Source organism: Apiospora aurea (assembly GCF_038362705.1).
Source record: "Apiospora aurea strain CBS 24483 chromosome Unknown utg000010l_segment0_segment0, whole genome shotgun sequence".
NCBI classification, from domain to species: Eukaryota; Fungi; Ascomycota; class Sordariomycetes; order Amphisphaeriales; family Apiosporaceae; genus Apiospora; species Apiospora aurea.
Window position 1 is genome coordinate 2,942,434 of NW_027117397.1, and position 21,832 is coordinate 2,964,265.

General features: G+C 53.9%; 7 protein-coding genes across 7 annotated transcripts; 4 read left to right on the top strand and 3 right to left on the bottom strand.

The window, feature by feature from the left end:
* Nucleotides 1-1,399: 1,399 nt before the first annotated feature.
* On the bottom strand, nucleotides 1,400-1,579 carry PG986_014895 (uncharacterized protein; the record flags this gene model as incomplete). The annotated part of the gene is made up of 1 exon (XM_066851117.1): nucleotides 1,400-1,579. The coding sequence occupies one exon, from the start codon at nucleotides 1,577-1,579 to the stop codon at nucleotides 1,400-1,402; it is 180 nt and encodes a 59-aa protein (XP_066693355.1).
* Nucleotides 1,580-3,368: 1,789 nt separating this feature from the next.
* On the top strand, nucleotides 3,369-3,879 carry PG986_014896 (uncharacterized protein; the record flags this gene model as incomplete). The annotated part of the gene is made up of 2 exons (XM_066851118.1): nucleotides 3,369-3,523; nucleotides 3,606-3,879. The coding sequence occupies 2 exons, from the start codon at nucleotides 3,369-3,371 to the stop codon at nucleotides 3,877-3,879; spliced, it is 429 nt and encodes a 142-aa protein (XP_066693356.1).
* A 2,162-nt stretch (nucleotides 3,880-6,041) lies between these two features.
* Nucleotides 6,042-7,888, top strand: PG986_014897 (NADPH oxidase regulator; the record flags this gene model as incomplete). The annotated part of the gene is made up of 5 exons (XM_066851119.1): nucleotides 6,042-6,056; nucleotides 6,170-6,319; nucleotides 6,383-6,718; nucleotides 6,773-7,810; nucleotides 7,868-7,888. 5 exons carry the CDS (start codon nucleotides 6,042-6,044, stop codon nucleotides 7,886-7,888), a joined length of 1,560 nt encoding a protein of 519 aa, XP_066693357.1.
* A 1,384-nt stretch (nucleotides 7,889-9,272) lies between these two features.
* Nucleotides 9,273-10,884, bottom strand: PG986_014898 (uncharacterized protein; the record flags this gene model as incomplete). The annotated part of the gene is made up of 3 exons (XM_066851120.1): nucleotides 9,273-10,025; nucleotides 10,334-10,521; nucleotides 10,776-10,884. The coding sequence occupies 3 exons, from the start codon at nucleotides 10,882-10,884 to the stop codon at nucleotides 9,273-9,275; spliced, it is 1,050 nt and encodes a 349-aa protein (XP_066693358.1).
* Nucleotides 10,885-11,486: 602 nt separating this feature from the next.
* Nucleotides 11,487-12,767, bottom strand: PG986_014899 (uncharacterized protein; the record flags this gene model as incomplete). Its single annotated transcript, XM_066851121.1, has 2 exons — nucleotides 11,487-12,576; nucleotides 12,664-12,767. 2 exons carry the CDS (start codon nucleotides 12,765-12,767, stop codon nucleotides 11,487-11,489), a joined length of 1,194 nt encoding a protein of 397 aa, XP_066693359.1.
* A 2,551-nt stretch (nucleotides 12,768-15,318) lies between these two features.
* On the top strand, nucleotides 15,319-16,446 carry PG986_014900 (uncharacterized protein; the record flags this gene model as incomplete). The annotated part of the gene is made up of 3 exons (XM_066851122.1): nucleotides 15,319-15,392; nucleotides 15,449-15,979; nucleotides 16,038-16,446. 3 exons carry the CDS (start codon nucleotides 15,319-15,321, stop codon nucleotides 16,444-16,446), a joined length of 1,014 nt encoding a protein of 337 aa, XP_066693360.1.
* A 1,877-nt stretch (nucleotides 16,447-18,323) lies between these two features.
* Nucleotides 18,324-21,496, top strand: PG986_014901 (chitin deacetylase protein; the record flags this gene model as incomplete). Its single annotated transcript, XM_066851123.1, has 8 exons — nucleotides 18,324-18,639; nucleotides 18,794-19,002; nucleotides 19,071-19,166; nucleotides 19,241-19,389; nucleotides 19,488-19,990; nucleotides 20,050-20,067; nucleotides 20,124-20,436; nucleotides 21,334-21,496. The coding sequence occupies 8 exons, from the start codon at nucleotides 18,324-18,326 to the stop codon at nucleotides 21,494-21,496; spliced, it is 1,767 nt and encodes a 588-aa protein (XP_066693361.1).
* Nucleotides 21,497-21,832: the final 336 nt, after the last annotated feature.

Consider the following 21,832-nt stretch of genomic DNA (forward strand, 5'->3'; position numbering starts at 1 on the left):
TCAACAGAATAGGACGAATAAAGCCACCAATCATCAAGTGGATAGTGAAGACACGCTAGCACAATCGACCAGAAAATGGGTTAAGTGATGTTATTGTCTTCAGAGCTTATCTCAGTATGTAGACCTGGCCACCAATAGGGTTAAACACAAAGTGATTATCATTGTGCCATGGGGTTTTCACATGCCAGCTGGCCTCTGCTCCCGAATCTGGAGTTCTGACATTGCATCAGCTCCAGAGAGTGACCATCCCGTCGGGCACCATCGGTATACGGGGAAGGAGAGAGACCGAGTCATCCGACAACGTGGGCGTTATCCCACCTCCTGCGGCGGTACCTGTCATGTCAGCTTGGCGGAAATTTTCGGGTTCAGAGACGGACCAATTCGAGTCCTTTAAATGACGGCTGGAGGGGACGGCTGATCGTAGGGGTTGCGCAATATCGTCTGATACTTGTAGCGGTATCGAACGAGGTAAGCTTGATCTTTATATCTCGAACAGCCGTCTTCAGGGCCCGACAGCTTGGCTCTGTCCTCCGGGTGGTTCGATGTTCCCGCGGGGAATCGAACCACCGTCAGAATCAGGCCACTTGCCATGTGGTGAATGGGATGTTCGAGGGTGTGCATGCCGGACAGAAGCTTGGCTGGGAGCAAGGCGCTGCGGCCGGCAGTGCTGAGCAAAAGAAAGCGATTGGGCCAGGTTCAAAGGGGTCTACCCTTACCTTGGCGCCGGCTGGGAACCGGCGGCACCCCCCGTAGGTATAATGAGCAAGGTACGGCCTCTTGAAGCTGAGCTGCCCAAGAGTCTTGGGAGTTGTGATCTGGCCAGTCTAGAAGTGACCAGGCAACCAAACAAAAGAGAACATCTCTGGTCCCGCGGGCGCGAGAGCTGTGCGGTTTGACGCAAGCTGGCACAGAGATCTGCTGCAATCGGAAACATGTTCGAGGAACGACATCTCGAGCGGCTTTTGCACACACGATCTCCAACGTGATCTGCAGATAGTGTTTATCCAGTTTTAGGCCTCACAATGGACAATGGAGTGGCCTAGCTGGGCCGGGCGCACCGGTCAGGACTTGTCCCTGTCGTCGACTTCCCTAAAAGCTTATCCTCCGAGCCTATATTTCCCCTTCTTTTCACACACTGCCAAGAACAGGACCGTGAGCAGCACTATTTGCTCCATGGTCTCCTTTGCCGAGCCAACGGTAGTCAATGTCCCAAGAGGGCAAGAGTGCGGAAAATCAACCAGGTACAGGGAAAAGGGTGCAAGGGGAGAAACGGAAAAAAAGGATGACCCCCAGGAAACCCCACTTAGTGGTAACCGGATGCGGCTCGGAAGCCAAGTGACAGATTCAAACATGAGACGAGGGCGATGCCAAGTTGCTAACGCCTGGTTGTTCTCTTCCTTCATCCTTTGGCACTGTACACGTTCTTGGTTGGGTTGCGAGAGGCATGGCTGCCATTTTGTTTGCGTCTGAAGACTGCTGTCAGATCTGATATTTTGACGATGGACTGGTTGGTTGTGCGAAGGGTCTCCTGAAATCCCCTAGAGCCCTTTCCGACGACGCTGGTGCGGGGTCGCGCCATGGTGGCAGATCCTTCGGTAGGCTTGCAGGATCTCACTACCGACAGCGACGTGTAACGTTAGCTCTTGATCCCCTGGCCCAGTCAGCCCAGTCAGTATTAGACTGCCGCCTGCTTGCTGCGGACGGGCTGATGCGTTCTTGTTCATGTAGTTTCAATCGCTCAAAACATAGGCGGTACCGCGGCAAGCGGAAGGATTGACCGTCGTGTCTACCTACAATAAAGAGCATCGCTAGGAAGGGGAGGGTTCTCCAGTGCTCAGCCCGTTTGGGTGAGTATTATTGGTACAACATCGTCGTAGGATTCTTGGGCGGCTCCCTGTGGCAGTTCAAACTTGAAGCGCTGTGCTTTTTGCCAACATGGTTGCATCAATGCAGTGCAAGCTACAAAGCCCTGCTGGTCGTCGTCAGGGCCAACCTAGACCCCTGGTGCGGACGAATCAGAAGAGTCAAATATTGCTCGGAAATAACTTAAAGTGATAGATCTCGGGAGGATCAAAAAGTCGATACCGTCTCCACTTTAACCTTCTAGAATCAGCAAGCACTCTATATGAGGTTGCGGACTGTAGAATGGACACATGAAGGCTCCTTCCGGCTCGTGGGCTCTGGTCAGCCAATATACTGCAGCTTTAACCGATCTATTGTCTTGGAGAAGTGTCTCCAGCTTTACTAACGGTCCCAGAACCAGTGCACACTCGTGATGGATTTAACACTCCCACGTTCTGGGCACGCGTTGTGCTATGTGATAGCATTGCCTCTTATGCAGGCGTCTCCCATGCACATCCTTATATCTATACTATGTTTCACGAACATTGACAGGTCGTTCCTGTCGTATAGGGAATACACTCAGAGCCGAGCCCTAGGATGAGCAGAGCATCAGCCTCTACCAGCGTATGTAAAACAGTCGGTACATGCAAGCAAGCAAGGGACGCATTGCCATCTTATACAAGGGCTCCTGGCTGATTGGTGCTTGACCTTCGCGTGAGGTTCACACTACGCAATAAAGTAGGCCGGGGATAGGGATACGGATATCTAGGTGTCTGAATCTGTCTATATCCTACATCAGCGAGTCACGTACGTGTCCACCTTCTACCGTCTGCACGTGCGTATTACTCGCTTAGGTATGGAACGTCTTGACGGAACGGAATTAGAGTTGCTGCACAGGAAACAGCTCGACGCTCGGCTGCACGTCCCAGCTTCCAAGCAATGTTTTGGCAGGCTGGACGGGACTCGGCATCCAACATGGAGATGTCCTGGGTTATGTGCTTCGGTGGAGTTGGAAGCTGAAATCTACTACTACGGGGTCTTAATGGGACATGGCCCATCGATATAGCGGCGCCCGATGTATCAGAACCCATTGCCGGTTACAGTAGCTACATCCTTACCTACCGACTGCAAGCTCTGGGACTAGGTACTGCAAGTACCAGCATGTGCCATGTCTACAAGCTATACATAGCATAGCCTCTGTAGGTGATTTATTCAGTAGGTAATCAAGACGCACGTGAATGGCTCGGCGGTGATGGAATATAGCGACGCAGTCTACTGGATTTTCTTGAGCGCGTAATTATTCGCTGACAGACTCCCAAGTCAGACTTCTGGGCAGGTCACAATCAGGGCCAATGGAATTCAGGGTTTCGACGGCTTGGCAATGCTGCTAGAATGAATTAAAAGCAAGGCATGCTGCAAGGGCATCGGTTGATAGGCCATCAATTGAGCTTCCCCGGTCGTACAGCATAAGAACCCAGAGTCCAGAGAACGGCAAGAAAAGAAGAAATGGCTTTTAGGTAAAAGACATGTACAACACGCTATCCCAACCTGTCCGCCAACATGGCTCAGGAAAGGATACCGGTTTCCTACTTGCCAAAAACGCTCTTGACAGTTGCTGTACCAGGCGTGACATGGGCCGACAGGCTCGATACGCGCCCTTGGAACGGCTGGTGTCAAGGAGGTACGGCACCGTTTTCTAGCCCGTAGAACCAATCAAGGCCTAGTTGGGTCACCTGGAACACTTGCTGCTTTACAACGGCCAGGGCCTGGTCCACTGCTGTTCCGAATCCGGCGGGCTACAGGGATGCTACTGCTCGCTCCCGCATTGGCTATTTTGTGGAGAGGTCGTGCAAGTGGCAGGTCCTCCAGGCCCTCCAGGTCAGTTGCAACCGCACCCAGGCCTGTCAGGCTCAGGCACAGCGCGAGGTAAGGCGAGGACTGACAGACAGGCGAGTCGGCGGCGACTCGAAGCGCCGCCCGTTGGCCCATCTCCGAGAAGGATTCGGTATATTCCAGCCAGCCCAAGCAGCCTCATGATGGGAATTACAGGACATAAGCATGGCAGTACTTATTACATCATGTCATCTGGAATGACCTGATCGGCCACAGCAAACACACCAACCTCGAAAGTTTATCGCATTGGCCATGACTAGCAAAGGCGGCTCTTTTCCTCCTTTGGTGGCTGTGGTGGTTTGGAGTAGAGAGAGAGCCCTCGACCACAGATGGCCGCCCAGTGGTCACTTTCTGCTACGGCGGTACTGGGCAATTAGCCACTCAGCTGTAGGTGTTAAACGCACATACTTGTGACATGAGAGACTTGGCATCCTCACTTGCTGTAGAGATGAGATTGCAGAAATCCCAGTTGCCTCCCAGGCCTGGGGGTGTCCGATCGCTCAACAACACACGATATAGTTCTTCAGGTAACCACCGGTCATCGGTCGTCGTCTGTTCCGAATTCGAAAAGGGTTGGGATACTAATATCGCAAAACGCAGCCTTTTGGCTTGTCGTCGTTGGCATGTTTTGGCCTCGGGTTTATACTCGTCAATCAGTGAGAGAAAAGGAAAGAAAAGAACGAGGCTTCCGGTTTCCGACGAGAATTGTTAAACCGTCGTCACCATAAGCGCCAGCAGACTGGAAGACAGACTGCAACTACAAGTACATCCACTATCCACGATCACACACACACACACACACACACAACACGCCAGCAACCCACACCGACACCGACATCCCCCCAAGTCTGCGTTCTCCCACAACCCAGGGCAACCGGCCGTGTGTGCCCTGCCATACCTTATTTCCATCACTGCAGATTCCATCAATGTTCCCCAGGTACGTAAGCTTGCATGGCCAGTATGTTTTGTAGACACACACACGGCTCTACTGGTTGCCTGAGAATCACGACACTGGAGTCCATCGGGGAGAAACCAAACCCCCTTACCCCCTGTTCTCCTCTTTGTGCGGCGCACGCACAGGCATCCTGATGGTTTGGACCGCAGGGAAGACCACCGACTCCAAACTCGGTCCCCACTTCACTTACAACGGACCGTTGATCCCAGGCAAAAGGCGTTGAGGGCATACTGCTGCATGATATACCCAGCAGCCCTCGCCAGCGGCATCCCAGAATTCACCATTCTTTTCCCATCTGGAGCTTCTTGGCATTGACCTGCCATTCGAGCATTCCCTCTCCCTCTCCCACTGAGTCCCATATCCTGCCCAACTCAGCCACCCTCAAAGTCCCCCCCGTACGCGCTGGCCTCGCTGCTTGGATTGAATCCATCCACTCCTTCCTGCAACCCATCCTACTTAACTTTTTGCATCCCCCTACTTGCCTATATTTCTCCAGTCTGACTAAACTTCGAGGAAATAGCAGTAGTTCCTCTCCGCAAAGTCGCTATCCGGTCGACTCACCCTAATTCAGTCAGTCATTTCCGGTACACATTCGGGACAAGAAGAAAAGACCGATCGGCCGTATAATCCTCCTGTCGCCACCGGGGAATCTCTCAGAACTCCTAGCCGCCCAGAGCCTGGCAAATCAGCTGCACCACAACACACAACATACACAGCTGTGTTTGCTCGTGGGCCATTGTGCATGTGTACCTGCGCAGCGTAGCGACGAAGTAATCACCTCCCGCCAACAGACCTAGACCCAGCCAACCAACACCAGTTCAGCGCGCTTATCCGCACCAACAACCCAAGAGTCCGGGACCGATCTTGACGGGCAGCAAATCCGAGACGCAGGCACGGAAAGAAAGCAACAAGATTTACCGTCGAAGCCTCACGCGAGTCTCGACTACTAATAAATACCCAAGAAAACCCGCCTGGGAACCACTCCCTAGATTGCTTTAATCCGAGTCACCCGACCAGGACCAATAAGTGAGCCAAGGCTGGGCGAGCGGGGAGCTAGCTACACCTGAGCACACACAGGCTAGCCATCTTTGAGCGAGCAAGCTGGGCCGATTCCTTTTTTTTTAAAAAAGGGCCATCTCCTCCCAGCACCGACTGGAACCCCTCCCCTAACCGCCAGTGCAATCGCCCAATCGACCCCACTGGCCGCATTAGAATTTGGTTCCGGAAATCAGAGACAGACAGGCGGGTTTCAGAACGGGCAGACAAAGTCGCAGAGCGGCTTCTTGCCTTCACGGCCTCCAGAAAACGCTTTTCATCTTTTTGAATTGCAATTCTCACAGACAAATTCGCCATGTCGTTGAAACAGGTATGCATGTCCACTCCGTCCGATTTATCTGCCTGCCATGAATCAATCAACCCGTAGCGCTTCAATTCCAATTGAGGTACATGAGCTTCAAGTTGTTGACACTCTGCCCCCAGGAAATCGAGACATGGGTTGCGGCCCTCGGCCGTTACGACAACAATGAATTCGACGAAGCGCTGAAGGAGTTCGACAGCATCGCCGACACCTCCAAGATTCTCTTCAATATGGGTGTCATTCATGCTACCCTGGGTGAGCACGAGAAAGCTGTAAGTGAATCGAAGCCACTATAAGCAGACGAGAACCTACAGTTACTAATCAATTCGAACTAGGTCGAGTGCTATCAACGAGCCATCCGCCTGGATCAATACCTCGCCGTGGCTTACTTCCAGCAGGGCGTCTCAAACTTTCTACTAGGTGACTTTGAGGAGGCGCTGGCGAACTTCAACGACACATTACTATACCTCCGAGGCAACACAATGATCGACTATGCCCAACTGGGTCTTCTTTTCAAGCTGTATTCTTGCGAGGTCCTGTTCAACAGAGGTCTATGCTACATCTACCTGCAACAAAAGGACGCTGGTCTGCAAGATCTGCAGTACGCAGTGAAGGAGAAGGTTGTAGAAGATCACAACGTCATTGATGAGGCTATTCGCGAAGAAGCAGAGGTTTGCAGCCCTTTGAATGAACTCCTTCGAGCACTGGTACTAATTACTGTATAGGGATATACCGTCTTTTCAATTCCGGTGGGAGTTGTCTACAGGCCTAACGATGCAAAGGTGCGGAACCTGAAGACCAAGGATTATCTGGGCAAGGCGCGTTTGGTTGCGGCCTCGGACCGTGCCAATGCCTTCACTGGTTTCGCTGGGTCTGAGATCAAGAACGCTGGCAAGGCTAGCGTGAAGGACGACCGCCCATCCGACAACATCTCCTTCGCCGCCACAAACCTCGTGAAGCCTGGTCTACAGAGCCGCATGCCAGTTCCTCCTGGTGGAGGTGGCGGTGGTGGCGCCGGCGGAGCCAAATTCCCGCCTACTCCTCCGCCCGAGAACGACAAGCCAGCCCCCATGAGCCGTGGTGCTTCTGTCAGGAATGGGCCTAAGCCCATGCCACTCCGGGTCAATACAGACCAATCCAGGAACAACAGCTACACAAGGGCCTCACCTCAAGAGGAGCGCCGAGGACCGTCACGTGCGCCTTCTCGTGCAGCATCCATGTCCACGAGGTCACCACCGAACCGAGGTTATTCCCAGAGAGATACGAGGAGCCGTATGACACGGGATGATGATGGATACCCCGACGATGTGTACGACATGTACGATGGCGGAGGTGATCCGAGAAGCAGTACTTCCACCCGTCGCCGAAACAATCGATACGATGATGAGCCTGAGGCCAGCGATTACGATTCATTTGACGAGGGTGACTTTGAGATGATTCCCCAACGGAGGCCGACAAACTCCATGTCGGGATCATCTCGCGGTGGCTCGAGGAGACCGGACATTCGCAAGATCCGCATCAAGGTACATTCCGAGGATGTTCGATACATCATGGTCGGTGCTGCTGTGGAATTTGCGGATCTACAAGACCGTATTCGTGAGAAGTTTGGTCTCCGCCGCCGTTTCAAGATCAGGGTCCGCGATGAGGACTCCTCAAATCCTTCCGACATGATCACTATGGGTGACCAGGATGATTTGGATATTGCCATGATGAGCGCCAAGTCGTTAGCACGGAAACAAAAACAAGACGTTGGCAAGATGGAGGTGAGTTTTAATCAAGTTTTCTCGCAATACTACAACATACTAATTCGGCGATGACAGATTTGGATTCAAGAGATTTAGACGTTTCCTATATGAGGATTATTTTTGGTTACATCTATCCCACTATGATACCCAGCAGCTACAACAAACAACCTCGACGCAACGAAGTAATGACGCACAGAAGCTACGGCTCGTCCTTTTATCATTTGGACGAGATATTCTGCTTGCCTTTTCACAACCTAGTATATTCCTTATTTATTTCTGTTTCTGGGATACAATCTGTATTCCATTTTGGGTACGCCTGCGCATTGTCGCTTGTCGTCCTATAATACTCAGACGATACGAAACTTCAGCGATGTTTCAAACCCACGATACCATACGATTGCATAGCGGTGGAGGGTCCGGGATTCGGGTGGGAGTCCGTGAGCAAGCAACGCTGAGTCCGCGACCAGTAGCTCGCTGGCAATTGCCTGGCCCCCTTTGTCATTTTACATCATTTCGCTTTACCTAGGCATTATACATGTTTATCGTTCCACAGCAGCATATTCCCCCATAGATCTGGAGATCGGCGAGCAATCACATATTTTCTCCCTCCTCTCAACTTGCTATTATCTCTTGAACCAGTAGCTAAACACACGCAACGTCGTTATCAATATGGAGGGTGTCTAGTTTTGCTGTGTCTTGCCTCGTCGCACGCGCTCTATTCTACCACTGCTTATGTCACTACCGTCTGTCTTTTCTGTTCGATCCACTGTCATGGCGTCGCATACATATGGTATTATTATCTATCGCCATCTGAAAGCCAGCATCTATGGCTGGCCTGGAGATGTCCTTAGAACTACCAAAGAAGAACAGCAATGCCCTCAAAACACGAGATTAGGCATATCTACTACAACATACTTATCCAAGAGCTGGGCTGGGTTGCGAAAGGGGGCGGCCAGGGGCGTTTTAGGTGAAAAGGATCTTTCGACAAGAGTTTCTCTCTCCCTGATGGTTGGTTTCACAGCCGCACTACCTAGGGCAGATATTTAATAAAAAGGGCGCGATGAGAGCGGGCGTCTCCAAAAAGAAAGGTATTCTTAGTGTGTGGAAATCTACATGTATGTATCATTCCTGCTATGAGCAGCATATGTCCGTACTAAATCACAGTCTTCCTCCGTTGGAACCTTTATGTGGCTGGCCAACCCTCGGAAGGGCTGGTCCTATGTAAATGATAATGAATGAGCCCTGGTCGGCTAACCTGGATTGTTGAGACCTCGCGGGTAACAATATATTGTGACATTGCCCTTAGTATTCCACATGCCCATCCTGCTTATACCAACGTATCAAGTCACAATGACGGTTCACTAGTGAAAAATAGAACTACCAGGCCCAGGCCAGTAAAACACGAATTCGGGGTGACAGCCAGCCCGTCCACCCAAACCATAACAGGAGTTATCTTCTCCCTCCCCGCCTCCTAATCTGCCTAGAACCCAGGAAACACAAACGGCTTGTCCAGCACCGCGCCCGAGCTGTCGGGCACGGCACCGAGGTACCGCGTGTGCAGCGTGTATAGAGCCGGGTCCGCCCGGATGGCGGCCTCGGCGGCCTCGGGCCGCAGCACGTCCTCGAGGTCCTGGCCGACGTCGAAGTACCGCCCCCGCAGCACGCGCCGGGCGAGTCCCGTCGCGAGCGCGACGCACGTCATGCCGTTCAGGTAGGGCGAGTCGTTGTAGACGTCGACGCGCTGGGTCAGTTTGGCGGCGAGGGCGGGGTGGTTGGGGAGCGTGGTTTCGGCGTTTTTGTATTCTGGGGGGGAGTGCAGGGTGAGTGGTGGGTATATGTATGTGATCTGCTGGAACTTGGACGGGAAAGGGGTAGGGGAAAGAGATAGGGAGAAGGGAAGGGATAGGGATAGGGAAAGGGAAAACCCACTGTTCAGCGTCATCTCCGACTTAACGCCACCGGGGTGCAGCGCGTACAAGTGGATATCCTCGAGCCCATCGACGTCGACCTCGGCCTGGACGCAGCCCGTGAGGTTGATGAGAGCGGCCTTGCTGGCGTGGTAGCTGGTGCTGAAAGGGATGTTGGGAAGCACGCCGGCCCGTGACGTGATGTTGAGGACGCAGCCGGACCGCTGCGCGCGCATTCCAGGCATCAAAAGGCGCATTAGGTAGTACGGCCCGTGCAGGTTGACGGATAGGTCGTGGATGAAGGAGTCGGGGGATTGGACGTGCATCTGGTTTGTTGGTAGGCATGTGAGCTGTTTACATATTGGGAGAGATATGGAGGAAGGGTGGAAAGGGGCGTCGTTTGAGAAAGACAGGGGAGACGCATTGTGACTCGTTTGAGAAAAGGACTGCGATCAGCGAGAAAAGGGGGAAACTTCAATGACTTACGGGTTCCAGTCCATTCGCTCCCGCATTATTAACCAGTATATCGACCGTACCAAACGCCTCAAGAGCCTTGAAGAAAGCATCCATCCATCAGCAAATTTCCCCTACTGGATCTTCGCGGACCACTGAAGACACAAGCAAGCCTACATACCTGGCGCACAAGCTCCTCGCAGCTCGACAGCTCCGCGACATTGCACTGGACCGCCAGCACATCGGCCGCGCCCAGGCCCGTGAAGTGCTCCTTGGCCGCCGGCTGGGTCCGGTTGAAGGCCAGGACCAGCTTCGCGCCGGCGACGGCGAAACACTCTGCTACGGCTTGGCCTATGGCGCCGGCGGAGCCTGTGGCGACGGGAGCCGCGCATTAGGCATGATCGTTAGCAAATGTTCACTTGAATTCATCCACTGAAAGCGGGAATGAGAAAGGGGCTGAAGAGTTGGGCGGGCTCATCCCAGACCCATCAAGTAAGTCTCTTTGTGGGTTTTCCCGCTCTTCTTCTGCCTCTTATCCCCATACGAAGGGCGCATAAAAGAAGCCAGCAGTGGACGGAAATATGTACGTTGGATTTGATGTATCAACAAATCAGCATACGTACCGGTAACCAGGACGACTTTGCCTTGCAGGGACCCCCGGAACTTGGACGGGTATATGAACGGGTACACATCGTTGTGCAAGCGGGGGACGGGTGGTTGTTGAGCAGCCATTGCGTGAGAACCTATCGAACAAAACAAGAGGAGAACCCGGCCGGTGTTTTCGGTCAGATGAGTTTCCAATATACAAGAGATGGGAAATACGAGAGAAGCGGGTTGGGTTTGTCAATGTATTGTTATCCGGAGACGGACGGATACATGCATTGGCATATTCCCCGGCAAAGATGGTCGGTTGAAATAACCCTTGTCAGAGAGAATGCGGGGAGATCGGGTTGCTGGGATCTCGACAGGAACATGCCCAAACTTAATACCCACGTAGGTAAACCACCCCCATATTGTCTATCGGCAGCCTTTATCCTCATCGTTCACAGCCGTTGTCAAAATCACGAGTGAGAGGCGGAGATTCGCCTTGTCCAAGGATATCATGAATCTTAATTTCGTCGAATATGCCCTGTAATCGTAGCATATCAACTCTCTCTAACTGGGCTTGCGAGCCTGCAAACCCTTGGCCAACCAGCCATCCTAAAACGCCTGCCCGTATGCTATTTCCTACACACGTCCATAAAGTTACACATGTTTTTGGATACCAAATCCCTTTCCACCCCTTGGCAACTCCCTAAAAAATGCAACGCTCCACGAATATGGTTCTCGAGATTTTACCAGGGGATCATGGGCGGCAGCATCGGGTATTCGATGCCGTCGATGAATTCGGTTCCGTACCCGACATCATTGATTCCCACATATCCCGAGATATCTTCCGTGCCGCCCAGCTCGAGACTATCTCGTTTCCAGTTGGCTTTGCAGTTGCCGGGGACGTACTTGGCTGCGTCCATGAACAGGGTCATCTTGACCTCGGGACAGTAGTCCCAGATGTGCTTCCGCAGCGCGGGCGTACCCCAGATGCCGCTGTGCAGCATGACGCCGGTACCGCCGGTGTGGTAGCCCATGGGCTCGTAGTAGCCCTCACGCCAGTCGTCGAGCCCGCTGACGTACTCGCCGTGCTCGATGGCCTCGAGGGTGCCGTTGGGCTTGGCCGCGGCCGCCTTGTTGATCTTCTCCTTGTTGCCCGTGTTCATCTCGCCGCTGAAGGTCAGCGAGATGGTGCCGTTGGCCATCTTGGCGCCTGGGCGGTGGCCTAGCCGTTCAGCCAGCCAGACGTCTTCGGGCTGCGACCCGTCGACGCGGACCTGGTCGCGCAGGATCTCGATGATGGAGCTGACGCGGCGCAGCGACAGGCCGCCGTTGCCGCCGAACTTGCCGTTGGGGTTCCAGGGCGCGCCGACCCAGTCGTACTCGAGGTAGTCGTTGATGTTCTGGCGGCTGTTGGCGCACAGGATGCTGTCCGTCTGGAAGACGAGCAGCCACTCGGCCGGCTGCAGAACGGTCTCGTACAGCCACCGGTTGGTCAGGAAGCGGCTGATCATCTCCTGGCCTGCCGTGCTCATGTTGGAGGGGATGTAGGTCAGGTCGAGCTTGCCGGCGTTGACCTGCTCGCGGATGGCCATGGACCTGTTGATGTACTGCACCGACTCATTGGAGCCCATGAAGCGGAAGCGCCAGTCGGGCGGGACGACGGACATGAAGTGCAGCATCAGTGGCGCCAAGATGGGGTTCTCTCGGTTCTCGATGAGCAGGGCGACTTTGCTCTCGTTGTACGGCGAGCGCACCGGCTCGGCATAGTTTAGGGATATTTTAGGCACCTCTACCGTCTTGATGGTGGGTATGGAGAACCAGAAGGCGACGATGCTGTTGCGAAAATGTCAATCGCCTCTTTTCCGCCAACCCGTTTCTTTCTGGCCAAGATACCAACCAACGGGCCAGACGGCTACTTACAAGAAGGTAAATAATGCGCCGGCGATGCGCATCCGCCGGGTTGTGCAGGACCATACTGAGTAGGCGGCCGTCTTGGACTTGTCCCATAACTCCCCCATACTCATCTCTTCATGACGGGAAGACATAATAATGAAGGACTGTGGTCAGGAAGTGTATACCGAAAAAGGCATGCATGCAAATCAGAATCAGAATAGAGAATCCCGAGGACCTGGTTGAGGACGGCAGAGACAGTGGGGGTGGGTGACAGCGGGAGGAAGAAAAGGTTCAGAAGGGTTCCGGGGTGGTTCGTATCATAGGTCTCTCCTCTGGGAGGGTGGGATGGATGTCTCAGCCGACGCGAGGGTGGTGGTGCTCTGGTACTTTGGTGCTATCCTATCTAGCCTCCTAATGGCTTGGGGATAGGGATACGGGATGCCTGCACAGCGTTGTAGCTAAGGTACGCATTTTTTTTTAGTCAGACCCGGCTTGGTCCTGGTCGATTCGAAGGTATGTGTTAGTGTGGGTGTGACAAAGGTGACCAAAGGTGACCAAAAGTGACGCGAATCGATTATTGCCAGCAGCTATTCCAAGTCAAGAATGCTGTGCCCACCCAGAATTGCCATTAGTGGCGCAGGAGGCAGATTGGGCTTCATTTCTTTGTTTGCTGGGCAGAAAGAACTGCATGATTTGGATATAGAGGTGGCCAAAAACGGACCCTTGTGTGTGCGGGAGCCTCGTTTCTTGTACGCAGTGTAAGCAGTCAGCAAGCCTCGGGTTTGGAAGTACAGGGAGCATTGAACATTGAATGATGATAAAACTCCCAACTAACACCCGAAACATCACCTAAGTATCCTGGTATGCTAAGAATAGGCAGCCGTAGTGAACGACCCTGGTATGACGGCGATGCCCATCGGTGCCTGCTTACACCCCACCTTCCTACCTAATTCTTTGCCGGAAGGAAGGAAGGAAGACCTACGGTACCAGCTGAATTATGCCAGCCAGTATCGAGTGTGTCGACCTCAGCTCTGAAACAGAGTGTACCTACATTTGCCACTGCGGAAAACACGAGGCGTGCTGGATGTACCCCCAAAGCCTGGCACAACAGGCTCACAAGGTCGGCGGCGATTCGTCCATCAGTGTTCGTGGCTGACTGTCGATATCTGCTCAACTCGGAACTATGCCCCTGCATTGGTCAATCCGTTCCGCCCCCTCCCCGGGCGATCGACTTCAATTAGCGGGGCGCTAGGACTGTGCTGAAGACCTTGAGGCCAGCTGAGTAACCTATAATGGATAAAGTTATCTTTCTAGCACGGTATCCTCTCCGAATCTTTAGTCGATCGACTATTCGGTTCTAGATGACAACAAACGTGGAAGTCGAGGTCGCTCTGGAACGATCCGAGCCCCCTATTCAGACAGGGGCAGCATGACTGATGATGGCGCCTGCTGAGTGTTTGTTGCTCGTGTATTTCCCTACTCCTTACGTACCGCACCCTCCATTTTCCGGTCGCAAACTCACGCAAGATGTTGCTCATCCCACGCTTTGGGCGACGCGGTCCACCTTGAGCGGCGCAGGCTGACATGCCACATCATTCTCCCCGTCTCCCTGTCTCCCCTCGCAGCCGACAAGCCGAGCTGATGAGCGAAACTTGTCCTGGCTCCTGGCGCATTAATCGACCCAGGACCCGGCTCTGCGGATAAGCTGATCGGAAGTATGTAGTAGTGACTGAGTAGCAGCCTTTCTGATCAGGCTTGATCCCTCATTTCTCGACGGCCGCAATCTGAACCCCATACCAAACAAACCCCGTCTGTGCAACGAACGGTGGGTAGCAGCTGAAAGCAGAGCTGAACGCTAAGTCCAGGTAGGTACAGCCACTATTGGGGCCGGGCAACTAAAAAGCAAGTCCATGTGGTTTCGGCTCCCAGCGAGAAGTCAAGATGCGCAGTACATTGGCTGCCGGTTGATTCTTGTTCATTAGGTAGCAGCATGGGGCGAACCTAGGGACTTTTAGACGGTGGAATGCTTCTTTCGCTGCCGAGGGGCACGGGGGCACATGCAATCAATTCTATGGGCACTTTTCGTGGCCAAGTCCCAGAAGGGTTCATCCAAGTCGTACATGGGCCAGCTCGTTTGGGAAGTCAGGTCCGGACTTGGAATCTGCTCTGCTTATTAGTTTCTGATCTGGTCGTATAAACCGAGCCTGTCACCACCACTACACACTACACTAGCTCAGCAATAGCCAAGGGATGCAGGCGCCGATCTGGCTGGCAAGATCGAGAGCTGGAATGCCACCGGACCATCTGGTCATCTACTAAGCTTTGTCGTTTCGTATTCCTTTTTGGCCGTCGGATTGGATTCAATTGTCTCTTGTGCCCGGCCTCGTCCATTGACCTCAGTACTGCAATCAGGCTTGATTGTGACAAGTATGCTGTCAGCCCAGATACACCTACTCGGCGTTCGGTTCCAATCCTGTACAACGTTGTCGTGAGACAGTTTGCGACTTTGCCCTACGCAAACCGCATAACGTACTCCCTTCCTGCTTCTCCCTTACCTCCTACATTCTTTCGGGTTTCCCAACCGTCGTATCTTTGTGTTCTTTCTTTACGACCGAACGGCGCACCTTGCGAATCTCCCTCGCGCACTTTTCGGTTGCCTACCAGTCGCTGCCAGTCGCCGCCATGTCATCCTCGCTGGCTTCCCTCGTCTACCTGAACAGGACCAAAATCCTCATAGTGGTCAGCTTGGCGTTCACGTAAGTTGCTTGCCTCCCATCCTTTGCGCCTTGTTCACTGACCTTGCAACTCCAAGTTGGTACATCGCCGGGCTCCTCCCTCATTACAAGCCCAAGATAGAGGCCCATTTCAAGTCGAGGCTAGATGAAGCGCGCCAGAAGATTCCATCGGTCAAGATCGATTGGCACCCCAACCAAAATGACGACGACTTGCGCCGAAACTACAACACGTCCAAGCTGGCTCTCCTGATCGAGCCGCGCCCGCTTCCCCACCTCGTGCCCCAGATCTTGCACATGATCACCGTGGTCCCTCCGGACTGGCGTTTCTTATTCATCGGCTCTAACAAATCCGCTATAAGCGTCGGCCGCAGCTTCGCCACCAAGCATCAGCAGGCCATCGGGAAACTGGATCTCATGGTGCTCCCTGAACCTTGGGAGATCGACAGCAAGGAGAAGGTCCACCGGCTCCTGACAGACAAGCGTTTCTACGACGAGTTCCTGCCCGGCGTGGAGTGGATCTTGAAGTATGAATACGATAGCATCCTCTGCGCCAACTCGGGCCAAAGTTTGAATGACTGGTTGCATTGGGATTGGGCTGGAGCGCCAAGGTATGCAACTTGAACACCAGAAACCACATACTGGCTCCGCTAACCGATCGTGAAACAGAACTAAGGGAGACAAATTCGCTGGTAACGGCGGCCTCTCGATGAGAAGGGTGTCTGCCATTCAGCGCGTGCTCAAGATCCAGGAACGACAAAACGACACGCAGCCAGAAGATGAGTGGTTTGGGTACAGAGCCTCGGTCTTGCCTGGTGCCCTAGTCGCATCCGATACCGATGGCCAGCTGGCAGTTGAAGATACCTATATCCCCAATTCTATGGGCTTCCACGTCCGAGACGGCGGCAAGTCGCTGAAGCCTGAGGTATGGCAGAACCATACTCAGAGAAAGGCCATTTTCGACTATTGCCCTGAGTTGAGCCTCATCATGGATATGAAACTCGAACGCGAGCGTTGCTCTAATGATGACAAAGAAGGCCATCTTGTGGGCGGTCAGGCGATCGAGAAAGCTCATTGAAGACGTTACATTTCAGGACCCGTCCAGCCTTCAAAAAATAAACTGGCCGGGGTTATTACTGGAGAAGCACCATATAAGCAGTCATTTCCTGGGGCGGAAGCAAGGGTCAAACCCACACCAGACCACTCCGCCGGCAACGGGTTGCGACATGTCAGAAGACGCAATACAGAGCCACTGCGATACGCAGCACTGGCTGCCGAGAGAGGGAGGTATATCCTGATGCGATCAAGATCGCACAGGTGCTTGGAGCATAGCAAAGCAGTTCGCACAATTGTGCAGTTCTGGCTGCTTGGACTTGAACACAACCTTCGATTGAGATACTGCCCAAGCCCACTCTTGAACTGGCGATGGATCTAAAGGGCAGGGATTGGAGCAGTTGCAGCGGCATTAGCATACATGGTGCGCCGGTCAGTCGAAGCAACGGAACACGAGCCTGCGTGGGCAACGAATGCGATGCTCGCTTCGTGTTCAGACTGCTTGATGCCGGCGTTCCATGACGATGGCACGCTATGGAAACGTTCCCTCGGTCGGGCAGGAGGAGCATACGTCGACCATGACTATCAGGGTAGACGTTGAAAAGAATATACCAATACCGTCTCTATTAATGGAACGCGGTGCCTTTTGTACCGAGCTCCAACGTCGTCGATATGCATGGCCCATGCTGATCAGCTCGAGTTGTGTCAACGGGCGATTTCGTCACCCGGGCTCGCTTGTGGGCGACAGTGAAGTAACAATCCATTCAGCCAATTAATTTGGTGGTGGCCATGCATGCGAAATGCTTTCCGAATGAGATGCTGCACTGAAACGGATGTAAGCGAGGCCCATGGTGGAAGGGGGGCATATGCACCACCAGGGGAAATATTGAATTTCCATTCCGCCTAATATCGATCTTCCCCAGTTCCTTTGGAGATCCCGGGTAGTATCGCAAGTCGTCAGCACGCAGTATGTTTGGGCTGATTCCGCCAAAAGAACCCGCCTTCTGGTGGCCGAAGACACATCATTCCACCAGCTTGCATATAAGTCGATACATCGTCTGCAGATACGACCTGTGCCAGGAAATGCTACATGAACCGGGGCATCGTCGCTTACACTTCGGGTCTAGCCTCGATCCAGCTGCTTGTAGGCGACCTGGGTAAAGGATACTCCGACAAGCATACCTCTCTTGGATATTTGCAGCAAATTGCCGATGGGAAATAAAGGATCAACACCCGTCATGCGTAGGATCGTATATAACCCGCGCGGCAAGGCGATGATCGTGATACAATCGACTCGGAGGGAGGGTCCAAAGCTTGTATGGGCAGCAGCCTCGCTCCTCACAAGGGTCCAGCTGCTAATGAATCTGCCCCAGCGTTGCCACACCTCCTTCTCTTGATGAGGCCGTTGGAGACGAGGCCGAAATCAGATGCAAGGGATTTGCACCGTCTGCTGATGTCTCTCTGCACACCTGCATATAGTCGAGGGGTGTGGACCGGGGTAATCGGCATCTTCTCAGGCGTAGGCCACTGCAGCGTGCATGCGCATCTCTCTTTACGCTATAACGCGTGCTGCAACAGGGTCACATCCGGATATATGCCCAACAATGCTTTTGCTTTTTGGGCCTTGGCCACCTGAACTTTTTCCCTATTTCTGCACAGAATGAGTCGAGATATATATTTAGCTATAGACCCCAGGGTCCCTCTCCAATATGGTCCAAGTCTTGGCAGCAATTTCAGGACCCCCCTTTCTCTCTTTCTATCGTTGCCTCCAGCACTGAGTGCTATCTAAGTCGGGGTTCTGCGACGGATGCGACTTACAAGACACCGCTGAGAGCTTTTGTCCATTACTGTTTCCGTCCAAATACAACGCGGATAGCTTGATCTCCCCATCAGTCGTCCGTCATGCTTTGGTCCAATCCTGTCGTTGTTCTGGCCGCCTGGGCCGGCCTCTCCGCTGCTCATAACGCAGATCCCGTCTACGCAGGCCATGCGGCGCCCCGGATACTCGGCGGTCGACAGTTTCTGGCCGAACTTAAATCGCGCAAGACTTTGGCTCAGGATACCAGTCAGTTCGCTCGAGCGGTGCCAGCAGCAGCAGTGGGAACGCAACACAGCCACGACAGCGCCGAGGAGGAGGCCAAGCCGCAAGAAGCGAAACTCCAGGAGCGGCAGAACAAGAGCGGCAGATGCGGTGCAGGCCGTGGATCTTGTGCCGCTGGTTATTGCTGCTCGTCCGAAGGGTGGGTTCTTTCGTCGTCGTTCTCCGGCCGTCTTATTCGACCACTTTCCCACTTTCACATATAAAGAATGCTACTGAACTAATACCGCCATATTAATAAGATGGTGCGGCTTGGGGCTAGATTATTGCACAGCCCCTGATTGCCAGCTCAACTACGGCCCCGGCTGTGATGGCAACAAGAAGCCCAGCGGAGCCGATACTTCGGGGATTGCGAGACCGAAGCTGGGGAAAGTTCAATATGGAGGCGTCGGCGTTTACGACTGCGTGACCAAGGGCGACATTGCGCTCACCTTTGACGACGGCCCGTACAACTTCACAGACGCGCTGCTGGATAAATTGGCTGTATGCAAATGCCATGCTAGCCATTTTAATTACTCGACGGACAATCGCTGACTGACGCGATGGAAAAGGCGGCCGATGCCAAAGCTACCTTTTTCATCACTGGGTATAATCTAGGAAAGGGGGCCATCAACGACCCGCAGTACCCCTGGAGAGCCGCCATCGAGGTAACAACAAGCCAACGACACCTGCCTGATCTGGGCTTCCCCCGTCACAAGAATAACAGCTAACTCTTCTACAGCGAATGGCGGCGGAAGGCCACCAAATTGCTAGCCACACGTGGTCGCACCAGAACTTCAGTCAAATGAGTACGACCCAGGCCCAGAACCAGATGATCTGGAATGAGATCGCTCTCAACGACATCCTCGGCTACATTCCTACCTACATGCGGTCAGAACCCGAGATTGCCTTCCCATTCACTGCCTTGAGTATCTTGCCTGAGGGAAAAGATAGAGATGCTGACTGACCACCCTTGCCCCGGTTCACAGACCTCCCTACTCGATTTGCGAACGGGCGTGCCAGAACATGCTGTCGACGCTGGGGTACCACGAGATCTACTTCGACCTGGACACCGAGGGCTACCTGCACGACGACCCGCGGCAGATCCAGACGAGCAAGGACATCTGGGACGACGCCGTCGAGGGGTCCGACCCGTGCCAGGACAGCTACCTGCAGATCGAGCACGACATCCACTACCAGACCGTCTACAACCTGACCGACTACATCCTCGACTCGCTCTTCCGCAGCGGCTACCGCTCCGTCACCGTGGGCCAGTGCCTCGGCGACCCGCCCGAGAACTGGTACCGCGCGGGATCCGGCGCCGTCCCGGCCTACGACTTCACCACGCGCGAGCCCACCGGCACCTGGGCCTGCCTGAAGCCGACAACGACGTCGACCACCACCAAACCGACCGCGACGCCTACGCTCGTAGTCAGCCCCGATGGCGCCTGCGGTACTGGCGTGACGTGCCAGGGGTCCGCGTACGGAAACTGTATGTCGCTTATCCTACTCCTTGTCCTCCCAATGACCATCACCGTGATCATATTCTAGCTCGGCTACTTCTTTCGGGTGTGTTGGTCCTGCTCTCCTAACCAAAAGCGCTCCTGCTCGCTCCTTTCTTCCAGGTTGTTCCCAGAATGGCTGGTGCGGCGCCTCGATCGATTACTGCGGCGGCGGCTGCCAGTCGCAGTTCGGCACCTGCAGTAACCCCGACAACACCCTCCCGGCCGACTCGCCTATTCCCACGACGTCGCCGACCAAGCTGCCCACGGGGCCCGGCGCGGGGGTCCCCGATAGCCCGCTCACGACGACGACGACGGCACCAGCGAACCCTCCCGCGCCGACCTCGACTCAGAAAGTGAGCGTCGATGGTGACTGTGGCGGTGACATCACGTGCGAGGGCTCTGAGTTCGGTAATTGCTGCTCAGTCCACGGCTGGTGCGGCAGCACGCCCGACTACTGTGGCGAAGGATGTCAACCCAATTTTGGATCCGGATGCCAGGCAAGCGAACCCCCTTCCCCTCCCCCTTCTCCTACCTCTACTTCTACGTCTAGCACCATCGGCACCTCAACAACAACAACAACGACATCCACTAAACAAAGCATCACCTCTACTACCACAAGTAGACCTGATTCTAGTACTACCACCTCTACTTCTACTACTCCCGCTTCTACCACCACAACCACGTCCTCCTCCTCCTCCTCCACCAGCCCTCTCCCACCACGCCCGACTGCCCTGGCCCCCAGCGTCGATGGGTCGTGTGGTCCAGGAACTGGCTATACCTGCGAGGGTAGCCGGTTCGGCGCCTGCTGCAAGAGGAGCGACGGCAGGTGCGGCGGACTTCTCCTGTGCGGAGTGCTGAACTGTCAACCGGGGTACGGATTGTGCGTTTTGGGTTAAAAAGGACTTGACCGTATATGTATATTTATTCTTATTTTCCTTGGGTTCGTAAATAGCTGGGAGAGGAGAGAACGAAAAGCAAATTCACAGGGTTAATAAGACCGAAAACTATCATCACGTCCTATCATCAGTAGCATGTATGCATTCCTATGCCTGACTTACTCTCCCATCTTGCCAGAGTTCTCGAGAGAAAATTCGAGGCAAAACGGGGAACCGTAGATTCATGGTTTATATAGTAGTCTCCGCGATGACAACCCATAATTGATATGACTCGTACATGGTTCCATTTGCTGTGCATGCCAGACATGTCTCCCATCTACAGGCTAAGCAGACAGGGTCCAGAAACGGCCCCCTCTGGTAAACACAAAATTAGCTTCCCGACAAGGCGTATATAGTAGATCGACATCAAGTAGAATACTAATGTGAATACGTAGGCAGCTGCTAGTTGCAGCGCTCTCGGCGAAGACCCGCAGTCTCAGTATCAAGACCCATTCGCTGATCGGAGCCGGCGAAACCCGGGCATTGGCCGACGCCCCTCACCACTCACCGCCGACGCCGGCCAAATCGGCCGAGTGGTATTCTCACACTGCCAACTAAATTATGATGCCGCAGGAGCACCTTCCCCTTAGGGTCTCTTTGGGAAGTACCACCAGCCCCATTGTTGCCGGTTCGGTACTCCAGCAAAGCCATATCGACGAGGGGGTAGAAGTAGAGACAAGCCCATCTCCACATCGATGAGGGGCATGACGATCTCCATGGCGCGTCTATCGCCAAACGACCAGATCTGTATCCATTTGGCGGTCGTTCATCATGTTGAGTCCCGAAAGGTTGCGGGGATGGGGAGGACGCAGGCAAAATGACCTCCGCCTGCAGTAATGGGCCGAACTGAGGTAGGTTTATATACCTGCCGCCCCCCTCCCATGCTGTTACGGT